The sequence below is a fragment of the Seriola dumerili genome, unplaced genomic scaffold, assembly GCF_002260705.1.
Source record: "Seriola dumerili isolate Sdu_G_001 unplaced genomic scaffold, Sdu_1.0 BDQW01000003.1, whole genome shotgun sequence".
Taxonomy (NCBI): Eukaryota; Metazoa; Chordata; class Actinopteri; order Carangiformes; family Carangidae; genus Seriola; species Seriola dumerili.
The window spans coordinates 1,707,849-1,733,328 of record NW_019174258.1 but is presented as its reverse complement, the minus strand read 5'-3'; the positions used below and the strand labels follow the sequence as shown (position 1 = coordinate 1,733,328).

Genomic DNA, 25,480 nt, shown 5'->3' with positions numbered 1-25,480 from the left:
CCCCCACCCCCACCCCCACCCCCAACCTCTCATATAATGAAATTTAGCATAATAGTAGATTTGAGGGGTCGTTTGGGGCTAAAAGTGGATAACAAGCACAACTTTGCATTTATTAATGTAATTAATGTCTGTACTCTTGCGGTTTCTTCTGATTTTCACGCATCAAACTCTGGTTTTCGGCGCATGCTGACTTTTTATCCTAAGACAGCAATGTGCTTCAAGTGGTCCAATGTGCATCGCTGATTATTATATTATGTGGTAACATTTGAAAAAATTTGAGCACAGTGGAAAATCATCTGGCTGTGGTATTTGGCGACTTGCAGTGCAATTTCTGAACATGCTTTATTGAATGAAGTGACTTGAATCTTCCATATTTAGATTGTTTTTGTGGTGAGAGAGAGAGACCACCTCCTGCTAAACTGAGACTGTGGTAATATTTTACATGATATTTTTCCATCTTAGATACAGCTGTCCAAAAAGTTTATGACATGAACTATAGGACAGCTGTGTGGTAAATATTCTAAATGCAAAGTCCACTTTCTCAGCCATTACCAGAGCTTTCGGCCATATCCCACTGTCTTCATCGGTGAATTGAACTTACTCAGGTTAGGACAGTGTTGTAAGGAATAAATTACTCTCAACAATTAACATGAATGATTCAAAACTGCATTTCCTGATGCAGGAATCCTTTGCAGGAGAAGAGTTGTGCGACTTGTTTTAATTTTAATGGACTTGCACTGACAGTCAGACCTGTCTGCACTTCACTGTGTACATTCTGTGTTTTCTATAAAGTACTTGCCCGGCTCAATAATAACACATAAGCATCTTCAGATTCTGTGCTACACCAAAATGTTGTTTCAAGGGTAATAAAAACCAACTCACAGTTACTGGCATCATCCATTTTCTCCCTGTGTGGCCTGAGCACCTCAGCTTTATAAACTTGCCCCTTTCTCTCTCATTTATCTCTCTAAGGCTAAGCTGGCTTTCCAGAGAGGCAGCTGGTGGCGGAGAGGCTGCTGGTGAGACTCTTCCTTTGTTGTTTTTTTCAGATTTGTACAAAATGTGTCTGATTTTGTTTCTGTGTATAGTGACTCAACAGGATGTGCTGTTGATAAGAATGACAGACTGAAAAGATTATAGTGGCATCTTTTCTTTTTTGTAATCAACTGTCTAAGGTAAATCCATCTCTTGACCTGTTCCTGACCTATGTGGTTGCCATGTTGCTGGATTATGACACTGACAGAGGTTTAGATTTTGGAGTCTCTTCAGTGCTGCATGGGTAATGTGTTTTGGGTAGAAAATACTCTAGTCTGAGTCTGGTTCACTGTGCTGATATCACACCTAGCAGCCCTCAAAGCAATGGATGCAGTGCTACTGTGTGCTACTGCTTCTGAGGCTCAGACTGATCTTTGGTGTGACCATGCGAGCGCTGAGGAAAAGAGGTGTTGTAGGTTCAAAGAGATATACGATCACTAGATCCAGCGGTCCACTATCTCCAAGCAAGCAAGGTGATATTTACCATTATCAGCCTCGTCAGCCTGTTGACTTCCCAGTTCAATTAATGTAAGATATATTTGATTTTCTTCATATACAGCTTGCAGACTTTCGATTAGTGCCATAAACAATATGCAGTACTAGTTTTGCAATTTTTTCTTGAAGTGTTTGCCTCTTTTTCACTTGATCCATCTTGGTCTTTCAGAATAAAAACACACACATCACCATGAACTGCATTATAGAGTCAGTATGAAAATACATTTACTACTGTGACAATGAGTATTTCCACTTGGCTTATCTTAATATTGCAAACAAAAACATGTAACACCATAAGAATTATAATAACATCACAGTTCTCTTCAAAAACAAAAAAGAAGAAACATATGAGAAGTTGGAAAGCAAGATTAAAATCAGACAGCGGAACAATTACAGTTAAGTTTTACAATAATACACAATATTACACACTGACCTGGGCCTTTGCACATCTTTAAGTGCCAAATACACAGGGGAAGAGAATTTCAACATCCTTCTAAAACATTTAAAGTAGAGAAACTACTTGTATATCTAAAAGGTGTGACAGAACAAGGTCATTACAACATTTCTTTCAGAGGGTTACACTCAGAGAAGTAGCATACTGAAACTTACAAGCAGAAAAACAAACACGTTGTCTCTCCTGAATGATCAGTGTGATTGGATTACTATAATTTACTTTGAATAGCTAAAGTCTGTATACAAGAAAGAAAAAGCGTTAGTTCAGTGTCAATAAAAAGCCCACTTGAAAGATCAAATTTGGGAGAGTACACATTTCTTTTTCTTTCAGCAGATCCAGAGAGGTGATTTTTCATTTACAAGCGCAGATATTCCAGCTTTACCCTTATTCTGAAATTGACACAATATGAAATTAAGCTGTTTACATGGTTTATAATGGCTCATGATTCATTAGTATTTCTGTCTTTTATATTGTTTGTGCAATATCTAATTAAAGGTCCTTCATTAAGCAGAAACTTTCTCACCCTTCTAGCAAAACTTCATGACTACACGTAAATTATTATTATTAATAATTATATATAGTCTGATACCAACATATGCTGCCTGTTTTCAGAAAAAGACTTTAATGTGAATAAGATAAACTGGTAAGCTGCTTACATAATGTTTTAATCAGAGATCTGCATTGTCACATTTGGATTAACACAACAATATTTGGATTAATACTGGAATATTGTTGTCTGTGCAAACCCACTCATACAGTAGAATGGGTTCAATTCAAGGTAAATGAACCTGCTACCAGTTGTAGTATTTTCTAGATGGGATCATGCCTTCTCCCTCTCTCAGGCCAACCTAACAATTTCCAGTCAATGAGATCTACAGTGCATGTATGTGTGTGTATCAGTCTGTGTCAGTGTTTTTCCTTTCAGTACAGTCACAGAAACCGAGCGCCTGTGACACTATTAAATGTATTGTGTTATCTGATATGTATGCCCAGTTGGGGAATGAAGCCTCTGATATGGGCTGTGATGAGTGTTGGTTTGGTGATGGTTGTCGTTCTCTTCCTCAGTGTTTGGCACTTAATCCACGTCTCCTACGTCTTCTCATTTTCCTTCCTCATATTTCCTCCTCAGGGTCAGAGCTGTGGTTGCTCATCTGTGACGGACAGACAAACAGAGAGACAGGGACAGTGAAGGAGAAAAAAACAAAGAGACATTTCATCAAACTGCAAGCTCACAATGACTAAAACAAATGTCATTATGTAAGTATGAATTGATTTCACAGTAGCTCAGTCTCAGTAGCTGTTTCATGTGTGCATGCGTCACAAGACAGGAACATCTGGTTGTCTTGTCTGTGTAACTTTACAGCCAAAGAAAAATTTCTTAAAATAAGATTTAAGGTTTAAATTCAAATCTAGTCTCTGGACATTTTTTTTATTTTCAGTGGGAAACAAGAGTTTTCTTTTCTTTCTTTTTTTCTTTTCTTTTGCTGTTTTAACTTAAGTCAAAGTACAGTAATATCTTTTATATCCACAAAACGGGGCCCAGGCAGACAAAGAGCCACTGCTTAAATCAAATTAGCAAAAAATGGCGGCTGCATCATTCTTGACCTTTCTCATGAATCTTAATAATATCACCAGAAACCAGGCGAGTGGCCCCTCACCAATGCACTTTTTTGTCATTCTTGAAAAAGTACACATACAGTAGTCTTATGGTGCAGTTACCGTGTGGTGGTCATCATCAGGCTCCCTCAGGTCAGGGTTCTCCCTGTGGATTCGATGGCGGGAGCTGGGTGGAGAGAGGGAGGACAGGGAGTGCTCTGGGCTGCTGGCTGACAGAGCGTACAGGGAGCCAGCTGGACTGTCCTCTCTCAGGGGAGACCCTACACCACACATGTGAACACATGGAGTTTAGGGAGAAGAATTTGGTTTGGATCTTAAGTCCTGAAGAAAATACATGTTTTAATGTGGGTCAAAGACAAAAACGTCTGTGCACGTCCCGCTGACTTTGTACCAGATGACAGAAAACAAGAGTGGGAGTGACAGGATGAAGGACAGATGAGGAGATAGGGAGAGGGAAACGAGAGACAGCAGGGCTAGATAGTGAGGGACAGGGGAATCAAGGTGAGCCGGAGATAAATTAATAGGAAGATGAGTGCTATCAATCGCCCAAGGTCATTGAAAGTAGATAGGAGAACACACATATGCATACACACTTTTGTGCAGGTGTACATCCACAGCTGCTAAACTGCACTAGCCACATTCTCTTCTTAATAAACTGTCAACTTTGTACATTCAGTCTGATGTTATGATAATGACCTCTAGGTTCAAGGTTGAAGCACTGTCTTTGTTTTTTCAACAAGAACTTTTTAGTGCAGTAGTGACTGAGGACACGGTGAGGACAAGGTGGAAATTGTGTTTCAGTTTACGATCAGTTTAATTAAGATTGCAGTAAAAGCAATTTCCTTAGGAGGGATAATAAACCTCTGTGCTGTTCAGTCCCTGAGCTGGTAGTTACTGTATTCTGTTGAAATGTCCACATGAGGGCAGCAGCAGCTCTTCCCTCCGCTGTCATCCTCAAGGCCTTGATAGTTGTGCGTTTTCTGAAGTCGCATCAGTCAGATACCTCAACCACACTGTTCGTTCAGCATGTTCCATAATTTGTTCACAACCACAAATCCAGACAGCCCTACTCCAGCTGATTTTGCCTTTGATTCAACTTTCAAAAAAAAAAAAATCCTGACTGGAGTAAAATAATTGATTTGTCAGGTATAACAGGAGTGGCTCCGCTGGTGCAGAGCATTCCCATCCCCCAGTCGCCCTGCGGCACAGATCCTGAATCGTTTTGATTGGGGTCGCGAGTGGTGGAGCTAATCAAGCCGAAATCTGAAAGTGGCATACCGCTGGAGTCCAACTTAAAATGTTTTTGATGTGCGAATAGATTATCCATCGTTCATTCTCACGCCTAGCTGCCTCCACTGTCTTCCTGAATGAGCGTCTCACCTTTGTGGTCATTCCTCTGTGTGTCCATCCTGTCAAGACTGTCAAGCAGCCCATCGATCTGTGTCTTTATCAGAGTCAGCTCCTTTTTAATCACCTGCAACTCCTCCATGCCCACTGCAGGGACACAGAGAGAGAGAGAGAGTGAGAGAGAGAGAGAAAGAGAGAGAGAGAGAGTGTGGGACATTAAGAAAGTACACAACCTCAGAATAGAGAGAAGAATAGTTCAACATTTTGGGGAACACACTTCATATTCTAAAGATATACAACATTGATCCCGTTCTCATATCTGCATGCTTCATACTGTATGTAGCTGGATGGAGAGAGCAGCTTATTAGCTAAGCTTAGCATAAGGACTGAAAACAGGGTGAAACAGCTGCCTGGCTCTGTCCCAAGGCAACAGAATTTACCTACCAGCTCCTCTAAAACTCATTAATTAACATCTTATAGCTTGTTTGTTTAAGCCATACAAAAACCAAAACCTGGAAATGACAAGTAGTGGTTTCATGGGGGGCCAGACTATTTGCTAGCAGAGAACAACAATTGGAGTCTTGTTGTCACCCTGAGATTCTGGGATGTCATTGTCTTTATGCTACACTTTAAACCAACTGTCTCCTGGCTCCAGGTTTGTATTTGCCATGCAAAAATTAGAGTGGTATCAATATTCTCATCTAATTCTCACTAAGTCCAAACGTCAAACTATTACTTCAAAAATGCTGCCATGAAAGATGCATGCAAAGTAAACAGTTTTTAAAAAAAAAAAAATTTTAATGTTAAAACAGTCCATCTTATTATCATATTTGACGTTATGAACTATTGTTGCAGCATGTACAGGGTTTATTTGGCTTTCTGATTTGCCACTTAGGCTGAGCTTTAGGTGTCAAGCAGACACAGTGAATAGCAGTGAATGCAGCTAATTTTTCCAGTCTGTCTCATGAAAGCAGCATCAGTGAACAGGAAGTAACAATTTAAAAAAGCTGTTTGATCTTCCTAGAAACCATGTGCATAAACTACACACAGCATATTTTTTTCTGTGACTGCTATACTGAAAGGATTAGATGCAAATGACCAAATGAGCACATAGCTTCTTGTGTATGAAGCACCTGGATGACTGCTCTTTATCAGACGTACACTATCTGGCCAAAAGTATGCGGACACTATTGTCATTTGGTTTAAGGCTGCATTTTTTTGCATCTTGATACCACCACATACTGGGCTGCAACTAACAGTCATTTTCATTACTGATTAAACAGTTGATTTTTTTTTTTTTTTTTTTTTTTTTTAAATATTGATTAAATCGCTTTGCCGATAAAACATCATCATGTCCATCACATGACATCAGTCCAAGGTGACATCTTCAAATGGCTTGTTTTGTCTAAGCAACTGTCCAAAACCAAAGATATTCGGGTTACAACAACATAAAACAGAAAAAAACGACAAATCCTCACATTGGAAACGCTGAAATCAGAGAGTATTAAAAAGAAACAAACAATTAATCGATAGTGGCCAATTTGGGAACAGGTTCCTGAAGCCAGGTTCCAACATCTGGTGGAAAACTTTCCCCTCAGAGGGGAGGCTTTTATAGCAGCATATTTACGGCCATCGTTTTGGAATAACATGTTCAAAGATTACATAAATGTCTTTTGGCCATATAGAGTATTTACAGTATTAAGCAATAAATGCACACAAATTTTAGGCAAACAGTGTGAACTTGTAATGAATGAAAACTAAGATGTTTTTTTCTTTTTTTTTCTTTTAAAACAGCTTTGAGTAGCTTTATTTTAATCAAATCTCACTTGCTGTGCAGTCATATTACTCACACTTGGCTGTGGTTGAACTAGTGGAGTGGGCTCTGGAGCTTTTGGAGTGGGTTCTGTCTCGACTGCGTCTGTGTCCGGAGGAGTAGGAGGAAGAGGAGCGGGATCGCTTGGCCAGACTGGGTCCCAGGTGTAAAGGAGACAGGGATGCCGGCACACGCTGGTAGTCATACACCCTGGAAATTCAGCAGATGCAATTTTTTTTACTTTTAACAAACTGTCTATTGAATTTGTATAGGAAAGTGGTTGCAAGTGTTTTTCTGAATGGGAGCCTCCTCACAAGGAGCTGGAAACAATATAATCAGCCACATATTGATGAAAATGACTAAACTGAGCATGGAGATGGACAGCAGAGATGATGATTATTCTGCAGGTAGTTTGAGCCATCTGTTCTCTGTGAATAAGCAAATCACAAAGCATTTAAAGCCATCCGTGTATACTCAAAACATCACTTTAATCTCCATTCAGATTGATATATAACATGCTACAATGCTTAAACTAGGGCTGAGTATGTAACTCAGTTGTTAATGCATGTTAATGTTTCTTTGGTACAGAAAAATGTATCTGTAGCACAGAGTATTGAAAACTGTACAGAAAACTGGAATCAAACACCTGGTCAGATTAGTCTTGTTTACTCATAGGACACGATAAGATCTAAGTTAGTTCATGACTTTAATCAACATTTTGTGAATTTTGAAAAAGGTCTTTTATTAAACATTTTAGACTGCACTTTTGTAAAATGAAAAAAAGTATGTTAAATAAAACATACTTAAATACAAGCTAGGAAAAGAAATGAAAGAAAAGATATGTATAGCATGAAGAAAAGCAGCTGTTCAAGCGTCTCATACATAAATATGGATGTTGATATTCTATGTTCATTTGTCTTTTATTTTCTGTCTCTGCCTCTCTTTCTCTTTCTCTCTCTCTCTATCGTGCGCTGGCATTGCCTCATCCCTGTGGACAGCTCCATGTTTCTATCTGTCACTGAATGTAATTGGTTCTGTCAGGGCCAATCAATAGCTCCCCGCCAAGCTTGTAGTGCCGGTGACAGGAGGTGTATCACAGTCAAACTCTATAGTGGTTACAGAAACGACACTGTGTGTTTGTGCATGTGTGTGTGCTTCAATAGAAATACAGATGATGTGGTGATTCAGTGACCCAATGACCAGGTGAAACACAGCCACAGGATCAAAGCTAACCAATCATTAGCGGGAAAAGCTCCAGGAAGGGTAGGACCTGGGGCAAACAACATCTATAAATGATTTTACTGAGGTTTCTGTGCATTTGTAGCAGCTGTAATTGATCAACAGATTAAGGGACTTGATTAAACAAAACGACCAAAAGAGTCACAAAGTTGACCACAGATTCAGAATAGAAACTGTAACAGTAGTCCAACTGAATCTAGTCACAATGTGGATATATCTGGATGGAGGACAGTCTGAACACAGCCTAAATGGTTTCTGCAGAGCCAGGAGAGGGAAAAGCTCCTCTGCTGTATATCACAAGCCAGCAACAGGGAGACAAGCTGTCAGCTGCAAGGACTCTGAGTCGGCCAGTAATGTAGATTTACTGATTGAGCTGTTAGCCAGTCAGTCAGAGGCAGGCTGGCTTACTGAAAGGTTTTTTTCTGTTGTTTTCTGTTGTGTTATATTCTGTGAAGCCTCTCTACATGATACGGGGATTTCTGCACAGACTGTGTTCTTAGCACATCCACAGCACACACACAGACACGCAGGTATCACAGTGTCACATAAGGATGAAGTGTATTAGGCCACCATAAGTGTGTAAGATTAGAGGCTTTGAGCATTGTCCATGTGGGGAGACACAGAGACCAAAGACTTATGGGAGTTTAAAGTCCTTTAGAGCAGTTTGCAGGGGCAGCTAGACAATGTGTTGTTACACCGGCTTTGAAGTGTCATCTCAGAGAATGGAAGCTCAGACAATGAGAGACTGTAGACGAGTGAGGATTACAGAAAAGTGTGGGAGTGTGTGCGAGAGAGAGAGTGTTTGTCTCTATGGATTAGACCCCACACGAAAAGCAGCTTTGTCAGCTCGAGCTGTTATCTGTGTGTTGAAAGACACTTTTCTTTCGTGTTCGCACAAGAGGACAGCGGACAAAAAAACAGTCATTTCTCTCTTCCCCACACACTGATGCGCGCAAACAACAAACACAGGAACAAAAATGCACACGTAGTCTCCATTCCACTCGCACCCAGAGGCAAACACAAACACACACAGCTGTCAGTAGTGCTAGCCAACAGAATGGGGAATAATCATGCACTGTGTTAAAAACAAATTAAAAATCAGTGGTGAGTGTTCCCCCCCAGGGCAAAGACGGAAAAATGCAGAGCAAAGCAAACCAAAGACGAAGAAAAAAACAAAGAAAAGATGACAGTTAATACTCAGAGCACCAGAGCATCGATAAGTACGAGAAAGGCAATGGAATAAGGTCTTTGTGTGTGTGTGTGTGTGTGTGTGTGTGTGTGTGTGTGTGTGTGTGTGTACAATGCGACTGGCTGCTTTTATTCAGATGTGCTGAGTGGAGTGTTTATGAGTGAGGCCTGGGGGATGTAGGAAGGTCCCTGAGCAATTTCAGTGAAGGACCAATAATACAGAGCTCAGTCTAACTTCCTCATCCACGTAACCACTGCCCTTAACTGTGCACTGCACAAGTCTGTATCCTCACCTTCTAACACACTGCAAACTGAGCCCCAGACAATATGCTCAGTTTCTGTGTTTTTAAGGGGAATTATATAACCCTAATGTATTGCTGCAGAACTGCATATTTACTAAGAACTTAATCTTAGGTGACAGTAACTTGTAACCTGTGACATTTTTACGACAGAGGTCGTCATGTTTCATTTTCATTTTAGAGATGCAAAAGAGAAAAGGTCTTTTAAGTGAAATTCAATTTTTAATTTCAGTCCAATACTGGTTGCTCTTAGACTGAGAGGGACAGGGTTTGGTTACACTGTCAACACACTGACAAAGACTCACATAGCACAAATAGATAATAGCAATTTAAAATAGCAGTTTGGACCGATACAGTCTCATCTTAAATATCTGGCAATATTCATTAAGCTTTCATGCTTAATGAACTGAGTCTTCAATTGTTGAGGCATTTCTACTGATGAACAAATGTATCAACCCCTTCACAGATACAGACTGGTGACAAATTAAAGGAAAAAACAAAAACTTGATTAAGTGAGTCCAACCGTTTGATGAGTATGAAAAGGATCTTCTGCCTTCACAGTCACCACATCTCGACCCAGTCGTGCACTATGGCACATGAAGAAAAGCACATGGATGATGTCTAACACTATGGTGTTAGACATCATCCAAAACACCAAGTGAGGGAGTCCCTTTTGGCAGAATTGTAGTTACCCCCCCAGTAGAGTTCAGAAACTTGGAACTCGGAAGATCTATGCAAGTTAGGAGCAATGAAGCTGTTCTAGTGACTTGTGGTGGTCCAACACCTCACTAAGACACAGTACACATCTGTATATTATCGTCGTCTTACGCTGTATCAGACAAGAAAAGCTCGATGTGTGGCCTTAAGTGAATGATGTAATGCAGACTGAGCTAAACACTTAAAATTAGTAGAATCTTAGATTTTCACTGTATCCTCAAATGGGACGACACATCATGAATCCAGAATCTGAATGTGTTTCAGTGTGCACCTGTCTGTGTATGTGGAAATACAGATTTTTTTTTTTTTTTTTTTTTTTTTTTTTTTTTTGAGTTCATGTGCACACATTTCTTTGTCTGCATGTGTGTCAATGTGACGGGTGAGCTCCAGGCTGTTGAGCAGTAACAGGCAACATTGTAAGCAAAGACCGGATGACTGACAGCTGTGTGGCAGACAGCGATGGGAAGCGGGGAGACTACTGGAGACAGCAGGGATGAAGAATCTGCTTTAGCCTCATCCCTTTTAGCCTCCTGTGACACGCAGACAAGCAATAAGGTGTGCGAGCTGCCATGCATAGCTTTCTGACAGTACCTGTCATAGTAGTCCTCGTGATAGCTGTCATAGTCCAGGTCAAAGTCAGATCTGCAGGAGAGGTGGAAAGAGAGACAAAGAAAGAGGAGGAGGTTAGTAAAGTATTTGTCAAAACTACGTGATACACTTTTACTTGGCTATCACATATTTGTCTTAACAAACAGCAATGTGTGTGTGTGTGTGTGTGTGTGTGTGTGTGTGTGTGTGTGTGTGTGAGTTGCAACAGAGTTATATGGTGCAATCACTTCATCTGGAAAGAATACAGTGTTCATGATCTCCAGCCAGCTGGAAAAAGACATTGGATTTGTTCTGCTGCAGCATCAAAGGAGGAAAATCCATAGAAATTGTCTCATGCTTCAACTGTACTACCCACTGAACACCTCCATGTGTGAAGTTGGTGAAGCAAGCTGTGAAAGCGTGTGTGAGTGTGTGTGTGTGTGTGTGTGTGTGTGTGTGTGTGTGTGTGTGTGAGTGTGTGTGTGTGTGTGTGTGTGTGTGTGTGTGTGTGTGTGTGTGTGTGTGTGTGAGTGTGTGTGTATGTGTGTGTGTGTGTGTGTGTGTGTGTGTGTGTGTGTGTGTGAGAGACAGAGAATCAGAGGCAGGTGAGTGATGTGACAGGAGTGAACTTATATGGGCTGGTAGTCTGACGTGTACCTGTGGAACAAACCAGAGGAAGTGGAGGAGAGAAAAGTGACACTAAGCCAGAGTGAGATCACATTCTGGTGTGTCAGACCTCAGCATTCCTCCATAATCCCCACACAGAGTCGCTAATAATCCCTCCATGTTGCTCACCCTCCCTCTGTTTCCCTTTGTCTCTCTCACTGACTCACTCTCTCTCTCTCTCCGTCTTTGTCATTCTTTCATTTATATGTCATGCTTTCTCTCTTTCTTTAAACTGACCTCACTCTCTCCGTCTCACTCTAATCAATCTCTCAGTTGAATTCAATTTGATTCAATTCGATTTAATTCAATTCAATTCAATTGCTTTACTCACATGACAAAGATTTATTTGCATTGTAAACGTATAAAAAAGAAGATTCCTGCATACTGTTCAATGTACTTGCATTGAAGATGTACTGACCATTATATTTTGATCACTTATACTTCTACTGAGTATTACATTAACCTGCAATAACAGTTTTTTTTCTGTCCTCTTGGGACCAGTGGAAACAAGTTGGAGTCATGTTTCTTTACACATGGCAAATTTAACTCCAATATTTACAACAATGATCGGAAATTCACTATAAAGCTCTGTAAAACGGAGGGGATCTACATATTCAAGTGATAATTCTCTTGACCTTGTTTTAAATATCCAAATTATTGCCGCTTTCAAAGAAGTACTTGTTGGATAGTCAAAGAGCATCTATTCTTTTTCCAGTGTCAAAACTGGAAAGGTTGATTCTGATCATTTTTGTCACTTTCTGAAACCAAAAATCTGACAATCACACCCACTTCAAGCAGCGATTGGCCAGGTGTGTAAAAGTGAGACACTTTGCAGGATTTGAACTCCTCTTGAATTCGTCTTTTTTCATTCTTCACACACCTACTTTCCTGACTTTTTGGGGTGTACAGTTAAGAGCAACACCAAGAATGCTTTTGAGGATAGCCTGCCCAAAAGTGTGTGCGATTATCTCCATTTCTCTGATTCATTGCATCATGCTCCTCTCTGTGAAGGCTGGCTTTTTGGCACACCTGCGGACAGGTATCAACACTTTTGCTTTTAGATGCATTTGGATGACCCTTCATTTGAACTAGAAGGTTTGAGACACACAGAACTCTCTTATATGAGTATGAAAACTGAAGAAAGAAGGGACTGAACTGTTCATTTGATGTATCGATTGGATAAATATCTTGAACGCATCAGCAGCCTGCAGGAATCAACTTTAATGCAAGATACTGAGCTCCTGCTTAGCATCTCTCAATGTGCAAGTCTTTTTTTCTAATATACACTGACACAAGATGCAACTTTGTTAGGAAACAGTTACACATCTAGCAGCATAATCAGAGCAGCATTAGCATTCATTTGGAGTACTGTTTGTGTCCGTCTGATGAATTTAAGTCCAATATTCATTCTTCTATCAGTTTTTTTTTTGGTCTCCACTAACTCCTGATGGAAATATCTGGCTCTTTAGCTGCTAAATGCTCCACTATGTTTACCAACTACTCGCTTACTTTGTCCGTCTGCTGTTAGATGCTCGGCAGGTGGTGCACAGTGGGTTTATCAGAGCTTTTTGGTTAAAAACAGCTGCCTGCTGCAGCCAAAAGCTACACTGATGAGAGTGGTGAGAACCAGGACAGTAAACCTGTGGACAACAAAACCAAAACAATGAGCTGAAAGACACAAAACACTCTGTGGTGCTGAGGGCACCCGCAGAATCATTCTTTAAGAACGAGCCCTCTCATTTTGGTAAAAAAATATTGTTTATATAGTTTAAAACAGAGGCTGTGAACCTACGGGCCATGAAGGTTTTGCAAGTGGGCCGAGAAATCATTTGCAAAACAGAAAAATTTTGGTGAAAAGGCGTATATACAGACGTATATATAAAAATACAAAATGTTTTGAATGTTTTAAAATGAATGATCTTTAAAAACATTAAAATGGTAGAAAACTGCTTTTATCTATTTCTTTTGTATTAACGCCGATCACTGTGATAATCCAATGATAGGAACTTTTCTGTTGTTGCCAGCCGCACCACATTGTATACTTGTTTGCTCTCTCAGTCTGATTGTGCGCTAAAAGATTACATCCATGGCAAAAATCAAAATCAAAATGGATAGCTGGTTAGCGACAGGAAGAATTAAAAGGAAAGAGAGTCAAGAGACAGATGCTGAATTGACAAGCGATCCCAAAGGCAAGGCAATGGTTTGGCCTCCATATTGTTACGGGGTCGGATGTGGGCTGTCAACATTTTTTAGATTTTCAAGTGGGCGGTGAGATGGAAAAGGTTGGGAACCGCTGGTTTAAAGTAAGCAGATATTAAAATAAAATTAAGATGAAAAAAAAATTAAGCAATTTGCATTAAAAGATCTCTGACAAATTTTAGAGTGACTTGTTACCATATATTCATATCCAAGTAAAAGTCCATGTTCGACAAAAAATACCAGATTTTCAGGACACGCTAACATATTTTGGGAAACTAACACACCCACAGTCCTTGCCATCTGCTCATTTGTTGTTCGGGGAGGTGGTTGTGGTTACAGCTCATCTCCTCTTTGAGATGAGCAGCAGGGGACTTCACCCAATACTTTTCCACTGTCAGAATTACACACATGTACAAATATACAAAGACAAACATCACAAGCATGAGAAGCGCAGCCCTCTCAGCCTCTGTGTGTGCTTGTGTGGATCTGGAGTGTGGACTTATTTTGGAGTGGACCGTAATCATGTCCCCTCAAGCGTTACTCTCATGGACTCTTCTCGGTCTCGTACCAGCTGGTTTTCAGAGCTCAGGAGACAGGAAACCTCAAAATAATTCAGAACAAGTGCTCATGTCTGATCTGCACACTTGCCAAAAATACAAAGCGTAATTTCAATCCAATTTAAAGACTGCCTTCTGTTATCTTGTTTATAATGGAGGAGGTCTACATATTGTTTTACCTCATTTTGTCAAACCAGTTAAGACATCTGGATTCTTGTGCATTTTCAGGATACAACAGAAACAAGGGTATTTCTAGTAAATTCTGCTTTTTCACCGTTTACCAGTTAAGGAGACACTGAGACAAACAAGCGCAGAGAAAAAGAGAAGCAGTTACTCCACACCTCCTGGGCTGAGCTGAGCTTTCTGTTCTCTGAGTGAAGTTAGCCTGAAGAGAGACAGAAAATAACAGCTATTCTCCAGAATCCTCACTGAGGGGGAACTAAGCTGCTGCTCATTCTCTGCTTGTTTCTTTCAGACATGGCGTTCACTGGTTTACCTTCATCTCTGTGCAGTCTGTAGAGCCCCGTGCCACACAGAATAATTAATATGTGTTCAATCACTTTTCTCAGTAAAGGCACTTTGTAATCTTTAGCTTTTATCCTTTTTTTATCTGTTTCTTTCTTTTTGATTTGGCTGCAGATTTTGAACTCATCTTTCCAATTCTACTTTCCTCTTTATGTACATCACTTAATTGTTGTGAATATTGAATAACAAATATATGGTCATTCATTTTGTAATGATACTTGGGTCACTGAAAATGTCACCGCGGCGCAGTAATGACATGACATAAACAGGTATTTTCATGCATGTGATTTAGTGAAGATAAATCTGTGACAGCTACAGCCCATTTAGACTGTATTTACATCCACAGTGAGCAGCCAGGTGCCTGGGTCACTGTTTATTCTTAGCCCTGTGTGTGTGTGTGTGTGTGTGTGTGTGTGTGTGTGTGTGTGTGTGTGTGTGTGTGTGTTTGTGTGTGTGTGTGTGAGGAGAGAGAGAGAGAGAGAGACAGATGGACAGCAGGGTCACTAAAGGCTAATTAATTTATTTTCATAATTTCTCAAGTGCCAAAGCAATCCATTAGACACGCCTGGCTATAAATCATCTCAGCCTCAGCATGCCTGAGTGTGTGTGTCTGTGTCCATGTTTGTGTGTGTGTGTGTGTGTGTGTGTGTGTGTGTGTGTGTGTGTGTGTGTGTGTGTGTGTGTGTGTGTGTGTGTGTGTGTGTGCGTGTGTGTGTGTGTGTGCGTGGGTGTGTGCATTAGGCAAAGAGGTGCTTTTTTGTGAACAGGGCATCCCAGAGATTTACTCCAACTCCATCCACTGAAGGAAGCCATCAGTTTCACAGAATTTTTTGGAAAAGCCTCAAAGGTGTGTATCAGTGTGTGTGTGTGTGTGTATGTGTGTGTGTGTGCTCTAGAGAAAGAGAGACTGTGTGAGATGAATTATTAGAGATGTAGTTCAATTGGCTTGGAGCCTTGACAGATGCAATTTAAATCTCACTGACAATAAATCAAAGTGACATTTTATGTGAGACTCTTGTTTTCTTGACTGTGGTGATGTCTTTGACAAATAATCGTTTTTTTTTGTCCTAAACTTCTGTACAATCACTTCATGTCATTCTCAACATCTCTTTGTTTAGTAATCAGACTGGATAATTAAAATAATATTTAAATCAATACAAAATATGGTAAAAAAAAAAAAAAAAAAAAAAAGTCAAAATTTCAGCAGTTGCCTGAAAGGTTACTACGTTTGATGCTGGATTTAGCATCAGAAAAAACAGAACAGAAAAAAAGCAGCAGCTAGGTTTAGGCCCTCCTCCCTCTGAACAACTTACTGAGCAGGTTGCTTTATACATGTACATGTTCCTACACATGCGTGTTCCCACACACAGTGAGGTGCGCACACATACACACAACTACCTTCAGACATATTACTCACACAATTCATGAAGCAATGTGTGCAAAGCCATGTAAGGCACGCTTGTCACTGGAGAACAAGGAATTAGTTCCAGTTACTTCATTTAACACCTATTATACTCTCACTCACACTCTCTCTCTCTCTCCTCCAAAATGTGATGGTCATTGATTTACATTAGCATTTGGAATTAGGTGAAGGACAGACATGTTTAATGACTGTCTTGTGCTCCTCTGAGAATACAGACTTATTCTAACAGTGGAAGTCGTCCTAGGTTCCTGAAGAGTCCGTCAGTCACTGCAGCAGGTGAAGGATGACAAATTTCCAGATCATATAAAATGCAGGTGTGAGTGTATTGTATTTATAAAATAAAAAGTCAAGTTTTTATTTTAACCGATGCCTGATTTTCAACTTCTATAGTTATCAGACAGACGTGGCCCCAAACCTCACTGCTTCCCTATCCCACCAAACAAATCCACCGCAGGGCCACAGGGCCGTGAGCACCACATAGTCTAAAACCAGCCACCAGGAGCACGAGGATTATTTCATTCATCTGACAAGAAACACTTAAATCAGCGACACAGGATAAAACGCTATCACCAGCAAATGGATGTGTTTAGAAATTATGCACAAAAGAGACAAATAATAATAATTTATACCAAGCTGACACAGGTTGACATGCTCAGCCGAATCAAACTATGTGGCGACAGATTTATGAATCTTCTGTTATGTGTGTGCCGACATTTTTAACAGTGTTAATGTGCTCCTCATTGTGTTCCTTAATATAGCCATTGTTTTACACACCTCACCTGTTGTCACATTATTAGTCATGTGAACAAATGCAGTCAGACTGCGAATGATGTTGTGTCAACAGTTGGTCACATTCTCCCCTAATGTGAATACAAAGAGGGGGTTTGTCGCTGTGCTGATACTATGCCTGCTGAATCGTTGTTCAAGTTTTACTCTCTTTGATTTCTATGAGTTTTTCCACACAGAACAATAAACAGGACGGTTCCCAAAAATAATAAATAAAAATAATGCATTTAAACAGGGTGAGTATCATAAGACCAGACGTTGCAGGCTACCCCCTTCTTTCCCTCATACGTTAACAAACTTGTTCAGTCTTGCTTTTTCCTGTTAAGAAACAATTCTCAGATGAGACATATCTTCTGCTTTAGAGTGCTGAGACATTAATCTACGCTTTTGTGTCTTCACGCTTAGAGTAATGTAATTCTCCGTATGCCTGCCTCAGCCAAGGAGTTACAGCTTGGTTCAAACTAACAAAGACAAAGCACAGGGAGCACATTACTCCTGCACTGGCCTCTCTCCGTTATCTACTAGTGGAGTTTAGAATTAAATATAAAATTGTGGTAATTACCTATCAAGTAGTAGCTCAGGTCGAAGTACATGGACATATTTCTAAATTGCTTGGGCTTTGGTCCAATTACATGTAGCAACTTAGGGAGACCATGCATTTGTTTTGTTTTTTCTTTTTTTGTACATGTAGTTCACCTCTTATATGAAATCATCCAATTTAATGGACTTTTTTCTCTAAATATCTCAAGACTCGTTTTTATTCCTTCACTTTTTCAGACTGATGCATTTCCTTGTTTTGTGGATTTGATCAAATTTTTCTTGCTATCACAAACCTGCCTCTCTGGCTTTGTGCGTAATGATTTTATAAGTGAATCACTGTGCAATTTGTTTTGAATACAGAGGGAAAAAAAATCTTTATCACTTACAAACCTCAGCCGAGTCTGTATGAGCATATGGGCTCGATGTGTAAACTGCACACAGAGCAAATAGGTCATCATTCATTTTCCTGTGCTCATGTAGGCGCTAGAAAATCCTGAGACAAAGGTAAACGATTGATACCCAGATGAAGGTCTGGCAAATATGATCTAATGGCAGTGTTCAGCTTTGTGCAGAAAGCTTCCTCGTCTTCATTTGACAAACATAAACATGTGGTGTCATGTGGTCTCATGCTCTGACCCAAGATCTGTGTGAGCAAAAGCTTAGACAGTAAATCAGGTTTTTCAAATGAAGATAGGTGTGTGGATGGTTTGACCTTTTCTCACTTGTGGTATTTTGCAGTAGCTTTGGTAATATACTCTATTAGGCAAACACGGGAAAATAGCCAGCAAGTGGATAATTGTGCAAGATGCTGGAAAGTAGGAATAATGAGGAGGATTTGGTGACAAGTCACGATTTGACTTGATTTGAATAACAGACCAAGATACAAGCTGGTTATTAGCCTTTCCATGTTCCCTCTAGGTTTCATTGCCCCTTAAATCCCAGCAGTGAATCCCACAGCTCCATATCTTTTCTGATAGAAAAGCAAAGGTCAAGAGAGGTTTTTACACTGTGTACGTCAAAGTGGAGCGCAATGAGGAATGATAAAAATTCAACGGATGAAACCTTAGGACAGACTAGACTGTAGAGTAGAAAATGTCCCGGACAGGCCAGAGCTCACACTAAATAACAACGCAATTTCATTAGAAGAAGTGAAGAAGAGTCAAGAGCAGCTCACAGTCACACTTTGACGAATTATTTATGATGTTTCACTGGAAGGTTCCAGGTTTTTTGTCCTGCCTGTGCCTGTATCCATACCTCCTAACTTCCTGTTGCCTGCTTGTAGATTTTTCAGTGCTACCTCCTGTGTATTGTCTGTATCCAGTCCAGTTACCTGAACTGTTACAGAAACATTTGCAATAAGAAAAAAATAACCTTATTTATTTATCTGACATTTTGTACAGTATAACAATACTCATCATGTTAAAACTTGTTATTGACAAATTGCTTTTGTAATAAATCCACCATATATCCAAAGCTCTTTGTCTTTGGATCTGATTTCATGAGGACATTTATTCATTCAAATTTTATTTCTTTTTTGTTTGAAAGGTATAAACTATTTACCCAACCTAAAATAAGACAAGTAACACTTGAAATGATGTGTGTGTGTGTGTGTGTGTGTGTGTGTGTGTGTGAGATCAGAAGAGCACTAATTTAGATTGTGTTGACTACCCCCCCCCCCCCCCCCCCCCCCCCCCCCCCCCCCCCCCCCCCCCCCCCCCCCCCCCCCCCCCCCCCCCCCCCCCCCCCCCCCCCCCCCCCCCCCCCCCCCCCCCCCCCCCCCCCACCCCCCCCCCCCCCCCCGCGGCAGGTACCCCCCCCCCCCGACCACCACCACTCAGTCATCGTGATACATATGGAAAACATAAGAGGGCAGAATAATGAAGAGAGAACACAGCGGAATAGCCTACACATCTGCACAGAAAGACTGACAACAGCAGGCAGACAAGCAGAAATTAGATTATTGTGTGTAAAAACTGCGCAGTGGGATTTCTCTTCTTGCCCCGCCACAACACAAGAAAACTACATTTGTGTTTGCGGATTGACAATTAGGGGAGAGGGACAGAGAGGGAGAGAGAGAGAGAGAGAGAGAGAGAGAGAGAAAGAGAAGAAAGAGAGACCACGGGACATTAAGGGCGAGTATGATTAAGATGAAAGCACGGAAGCTTTGATAGGGGACGAGGGGAAGATGAAGGGAGTGCTGGCAGCTCGTTCCCCCTCTCAGACACTCTCTAAGGACAGACTCCAAGCTAATCTACTCCCTCTCACCCTTTCATTTAATCACTGTCGCTGTAATTCTCCTCATTTCACTTACATTCATAATTTCTGCATAAGCCTGCACTCAATACACATATGTACCGTATAAAAATATGTGCACACGGACACCTTTATATTATTTCAGATGGATTCAATTCAATTATGTCATTTGTACGCCACAAAACATGTCATCAGTCATCTCCATTTATTATTAGCTACACACACCAACGCCCTCTCACTGGGGTTTCACACACACAAAAAGACATATACTGTCATTCTTACTGTATGTGTCAACTGTCGGAGACTTTTACGGTTTACACTGTGGTGACTAAACTATCCCTCTGGTCCCTCTGGTTCCATTGCTGGCAATATTGCAAATAAATGAGCAAGACTGTTTTATAGTGGGTATTACTGGATTTACAGGATTTTTGTAATGAAGTTCCTTGATTTTGCCATATGGCATTATTTGACACACCCATCTGGTTGTTTTATCAATAAAAGATTTGTCAAGGTATATGCCAATATCACAGTACAAGGTTCCCTACACAATTATAGAAGATTTAATCATTACTGCCCCACAGGGCAGCTTTCACATCTCATCCGGAGGGAGAGGCAACACTTGACAAAGAGCATCTTTATTATTTCCTGAGAAGCCACTTAAACATGCAGCGATCACACACTCTGCTGCTTTAATCAATGCCATGTGTGGGAAAGTAGCTGATCAATAACACATCACCATGTAAGCTGCTCCTTGACATCCATTACTACTTGGCCCACTGGTCTGCATCATCTGGATATACTGTACGTACTGCAGGGCGGTGATATATAGAGCCACAGGTCAGAGCATGAGAGGTACTAGAGTAATGGCAACTCAAGGAGCTCATAAATTTATATCATACATGCATCAAGGTTAAATAATGGCCTGAGAGCAATTTATTCAGTCTGAAAAATGGAAGTACATAGATAAGTTTTATGCTTCAGATTGCACTCATCGTTCCTCACTTTAGTTTAAGTAGCCCTGAATGGCTGGCAGCCCTCAAGGTTTGATTGCAGTTCCACTATCACAGAGAGGAGCAGAGGAGCTGGGGAGCGCTGCTGCATCAATAAGGCATGTGCAGTAGCGCAAGAACCAAACAGGCAGCGCATATCAGACAACAGGCATGCATCAGGGAACTGAAGCCTCAACACAGTGTTCCACAGGAGAAAGATATTTTCCTCTTTGCCCATTCGTCCATCAGAATACATCCCTTACGTACCCTCATAGGTGTGCGCGCGGTCTCAAATGAGAGTGGATGAAGTGGAGGGGGCAGGGAGAGTAAGAATGGATGAGTGGAGTGTTTGTTAAAGAGACAAGGAGGATGGGGACGGAGAGAGGAATGAGTCAGAGTCTCCTACAGCTGTCAGGGTGTGGACATTCCCGACTGATGAAGTGGGCTTGTAGGATCAGCCACGGCAGGGACGAGGCGTGGCGTAGCATGGTATGGTTACTGTTTGATTAGCCAACCAGCCAAAGAATGTCAGAGATGGAAATTATGAGCGAGTCTCTTGAATCAGCCTGTTTGTTTTGTTTTTTTTTTGTGTACCAGAGAGCAGTGACAACTGATGGAAAACTGAAATACATCAATTTGACACAGCTAAGTCGTGAGTGACAGTGTTTTTAAATGTTTTCCCACGAGGGACAGAAGAGAGTGACATGACAGTCTGTAACCATTAAACCTTAATGTCACCATTTGCAGCAGGGTTTTGATCCCACAGCAACTGGAGAGGTTCAAAACACTGAACAGAAGCTATGAGGAGAGGAGAGGAGAGGAGAGGAGAGGAGAGGAGAGGAGACTGTCAATTGCCCTGGACCATCTAAGCAAAAGATTAACATAATCTGCCTTTCAAATCACAAGGTGTAACAGGTGTTTACTGTGATTAAAAGCCCCAAGAGCTGTTACATTAATTGCTCATTTAGCAATCTTGCAGGACAGGGTATAAATAAATGAATAATACTGTGCATGTTTTGTTGTCACAGAAAAAAAAAAAACACTTTATATAATCCAGTCTGATCAGGTAACAAATTTGGCTGCCCTCTGCTTGACACAAACTATGAATGTGAATCACTAGAAGAGTGTAGTAGGTTTGTAGCTGCTGGACGCTATGCAAACCAAATCCTGTATAAAGAGAGAAATGAAGGACTAATTCTACCCATTAACTCATCCTTGAGTGTTACATTGCATCAAAACCAGGTATTTAAGTAAACAACCTTTTCATGGATCTGTCCATGAATCCTTTGTGTGTGTGTGTGTGTGTGTGTGTGAGAGTGTGTGTGTGTGTGTGTGTGTGTGTGTGTGTATGCTACAGTGAATTCTGTGTGAGCGTGGGTGTAGGTATATGTGCATATGTAGATAAGTATGGGTTTAGCTCTATGTGTATGCGCTGTAGGAACGTGTTCAGTAGCGTTGACTGAATGTGGCCTAATCCTCCTGGAGGCAGAGTGTTTGGAGTGGGATAAGTCCAATTCTTCTGCATGACTTAGGACCATCTGCACACAACTCAACACATAACCAAATGAGCAAATAATACTTTCTTTTTTTTTTACCAACTTTGAGAGTGAGAGTTGGAAAAGAGGGCTGGTTAACATGTCATGTGCCTGTTAGTGATGCTGTGCACGTACTTCTACGTACTTGTATATATGTGGCTTTGCTCCAGGAGGGCCAACTGCTTGAGCTCGCTGCCATTCATTAAAAACTCAAGGTCTTGCTGTGAGCATTAATTGGAAATTTCAGAGTTCAAGATATTTAGCGCTAATTAGCAGCATTACACAGCAGTAAGGTGACAAGTGACACCCACAGACCCCTCCCCCTCCACCCATTCCCCCCGTAAAGAGCATGAGGAGCGCAGATATCAAGACACTTCCCCTAACAGGGGTGACTATCCCCGTCAAAACCGACTAAGAGCGCAAAGTTAAAAGGTTACCCAAGGCTGCCTGGAGTAATTAATCCTTCCAGCCTTTTCAACTCTGTCAAGCCCCGGCATCGTTTTCATGTCCTGAACTGTGCTGTTGTCATGAAATTATTGAAGAATTAAAAGCTAAAAGTCATTTCAGCTCAATTGCATGAAGGGCAAAGCAGCATAGTTGTACTGAGCTAAAATTAACTTCTTTGCTTGCTACCGAAAGGAAAGTGAAAAAGACAAGGCACTGTCAGAAAAATACCAGAGCTTTGAGAGTGTGTGTGTGTGTGTGCGCGCGTGTGTGTGTATGTATGTGTGTGTGTGTGTGTGTGTGTGTGTGTCTAATTAGACTTTGTCATCCTGCCAAACAAATCCAGTTCCCTCCTCAGATGGCAAGAGAGGATCTGAACGTTTAGGGGATATCTAGAGCAAATAATAAGCTGCCATTCAGAAAGGCCCTCAGGAGAGCCGTCTGTGGTTTTAACTGTGATCGACAGGACTGACATTTGCTGAGTCAACCTCAGACTGCAGTCTGTGATCCTCACTGGGCAAAACTTAAACCCCAGCTAACAGCAGCCATGCTCTGTCAACAACCTCCCTGTATCTGCCTCATTCTCGTAAAGACGGGAGATTGAAAGAGGCACAGAAATCAAAAGTGAAGAGACAGAGACGTGTTAAAGGCAAAGAGGGAGACAAGTGTACAACTTTAAGCCATTGTGTTTATTCAGCTCAGAGAAAACCTGAACAGTCTGGTGCAGCAAAGAAGGAGCCATTAGCAGAATTTTAAGGAGTTCCAAGACTAACAAAGCAAAAAAGTCAAACTGTCCAAAGTACATAGTTTCATTTAAGTTTAAGCTTCATAGAATAAGGATATTTATAAAAAAAAACATATTTTATGACATACCCCTTTGGTCAAAAGGTTTTCAGATCACCTCTATTTTCCCAGCTGTTATTTAAATTTACATAATTCAATGTCTAAGTGTTTCTGAAATTAAAGACCATATAAACAGTTGGAGATTTTAAAAACAAGGAATCATGGTCAATTTGAGTAGAAGGTCATGATCTTCTACTGGAACCAAACTTTATCTCAATTTTTGACTCATTCAGCAGCTTGCCTCACTTTCACCTTCTGTCCAGTTCATCCCAAACCAGCTCCGTGAGCTTTGAGACTGAAGACTGTTCTGCCCTTCCATCATGTTAAGCCACCGTCTTCTGATTTTCCTCTGATGTCTTGGTTCATCATCTTTCTGTACAATAAACCCCTGAACCTGTCTGTCTTCCTTTGTTGCTTGTCCTTTTTCTGACCATTCTGACAGCAACATACAGAACGGCTTCCCTCACTACAGTATTGTCCTATCATCAGAAGGTGTAGTGACACAGTTTGCTCTAACACTGCCTTTGTACAGACAGAGGGTTTGTAAGTCGTCAACTAAAGTTGAGGCACCTGTGGGAATTGTTTGCATTAACTTTCAAGGCTTCATTTACTCCTATTGCTGCAGGAGAGTTGCAAATTAACCAACTTCTTAATCCCTGAAAAATACCTGTTTTCTATTAAATGTACATGAGTTCTCATGTAATTTTCATGATTTAAGGTTATTCTGTGGACTTCATTAAAAAGTGGAAAATGGGGCTGTTCCAAAACTTTGGATCAGATTAAGACATTATGGGAAATGTTGCAGATTACTGAGCAGGACTGACTGACATCGGTATTGGAATTTTGTACAATATTTTTCAGTGATGAGCTACTTTGATTAATTTTATGGAACAGCTAAAAACAGGCTGGCACATTATTCTATCCATCAACAATTTCTCAGTTGATTTTCCAGAAAATATAAAGCCTATATATATTTCTATATTTTTTATGTAGCCCACACCTTAAGTGAATTGTTATGGTTGGTTTAGACTGAACAAGGTGAATTTTAAAAGCAGCACAACTGCATACAAAGGCAACAGAAAGAAGTGAGTGGGCGCAGATTCGCCAAGGACATACAAACTGAGACAAAGATGCAACCGAGCAAGTTAAAAATGTCTCAGCTTGAGCAAAAAAATGTCGCTTTTCCTGGGGCTTTATTCATGTAACAGAACCGGGAGGAAAAAGAAAGACTGGAGGGAAATAGCAGCAAGAACTGGGGTGATGTATATATTGCGTGTATGCACAAAAAGCACGCATATGTCACTTGCCAAGGGTGCACTTGTGCCCAGTTCAGCATTGACTGGGATATAAAATGGAGCCATGTGTATGCACAGCTTTACAAATGTGATGAAAAAAATTCATAGCCATGAATCTCCAGCTTCATGCATATAGTCCCCAGAGTTCATTTCGAGTTATGAATTCAGTCAGAGTCTGAGCTGAACGAAAACACACAACAACACTCCCACACACATGGTTGATGTGTCCATTGCTGGTTAGCTTACAGGTAACATCTGTGTAATCAGTACATTGGATGTTAGGGGGGAAATAAACAGGGACTGCACACAGTGGTGTGGACGAATTTGCATGAATGGCACCGAGCTTAAAACTAAGGTTTAGGGTTCCCATTAAAATTATATTCAAGTAACAGTAAAGGCTGATGTTTGGTATGTAGTGGTGATAGTTGAATGAATTCTGTCAACGGATGGTCATCATACTGATAAAAAAACACCATCATGTGGGCAGGTGTGTGAGTGTGGTATTTGAAGGGCATTCATCAGAAGGTATCACAGGTTAAACTGCAAGAGTAAGTGGAGCTTAAAGCTGCGGGGAGGGGACTTTGAAGTGTGTGTGTGCATGTGTCTCTCATGGAGACCAAATGTCAAAAAAAA

The 25,480-nt window shown here is 40.8% G+C and overlaps 1 protein-coding gene across 1 annotated transcript in view; it reads right to left on the bottom strand.

The window, feature by feature from the left end:
* Positions 1 to 1,699: 1,699 nt before the first annotated feature.
* Positions 1,700 to 25,480, bottom strand: part of LOC111220866 (heterogeneous nuclear ribonucleoprotein C-like) — a 38,213-nt gene continuing 14,432 nt past the window's right edge. Inside the window, exons 3-7 of the mRNA XM_022744124.1 lie at positions 10,796 to 10,846; positions 6,799 to 6,971; positions 4,982 to 5,095; positions 3,704 to 3,861; positions 1,700 to 3,135 (exon numbers count right to left, since the gene is read on the bottom strand). Of these exons, the coding sequence (XP_022599845.1) occupies positions 3,097 to 3,135; positions 3,704 to 3,861; positions 4,982 to 5,095; positions 6,799 to 6,971; positions 10,796 to 10,846 (535 nt within the window). The 3' untranslated portion in view covers positions 1,700 to 3,096. The remainder of the gene's footprint in view (positions 3,136 to 3,703; positions 3,862 to 4,981; positions 5,096 to 6,798; positions 6,972 to 10,795; positions 10,847 to 25,480) is intronic.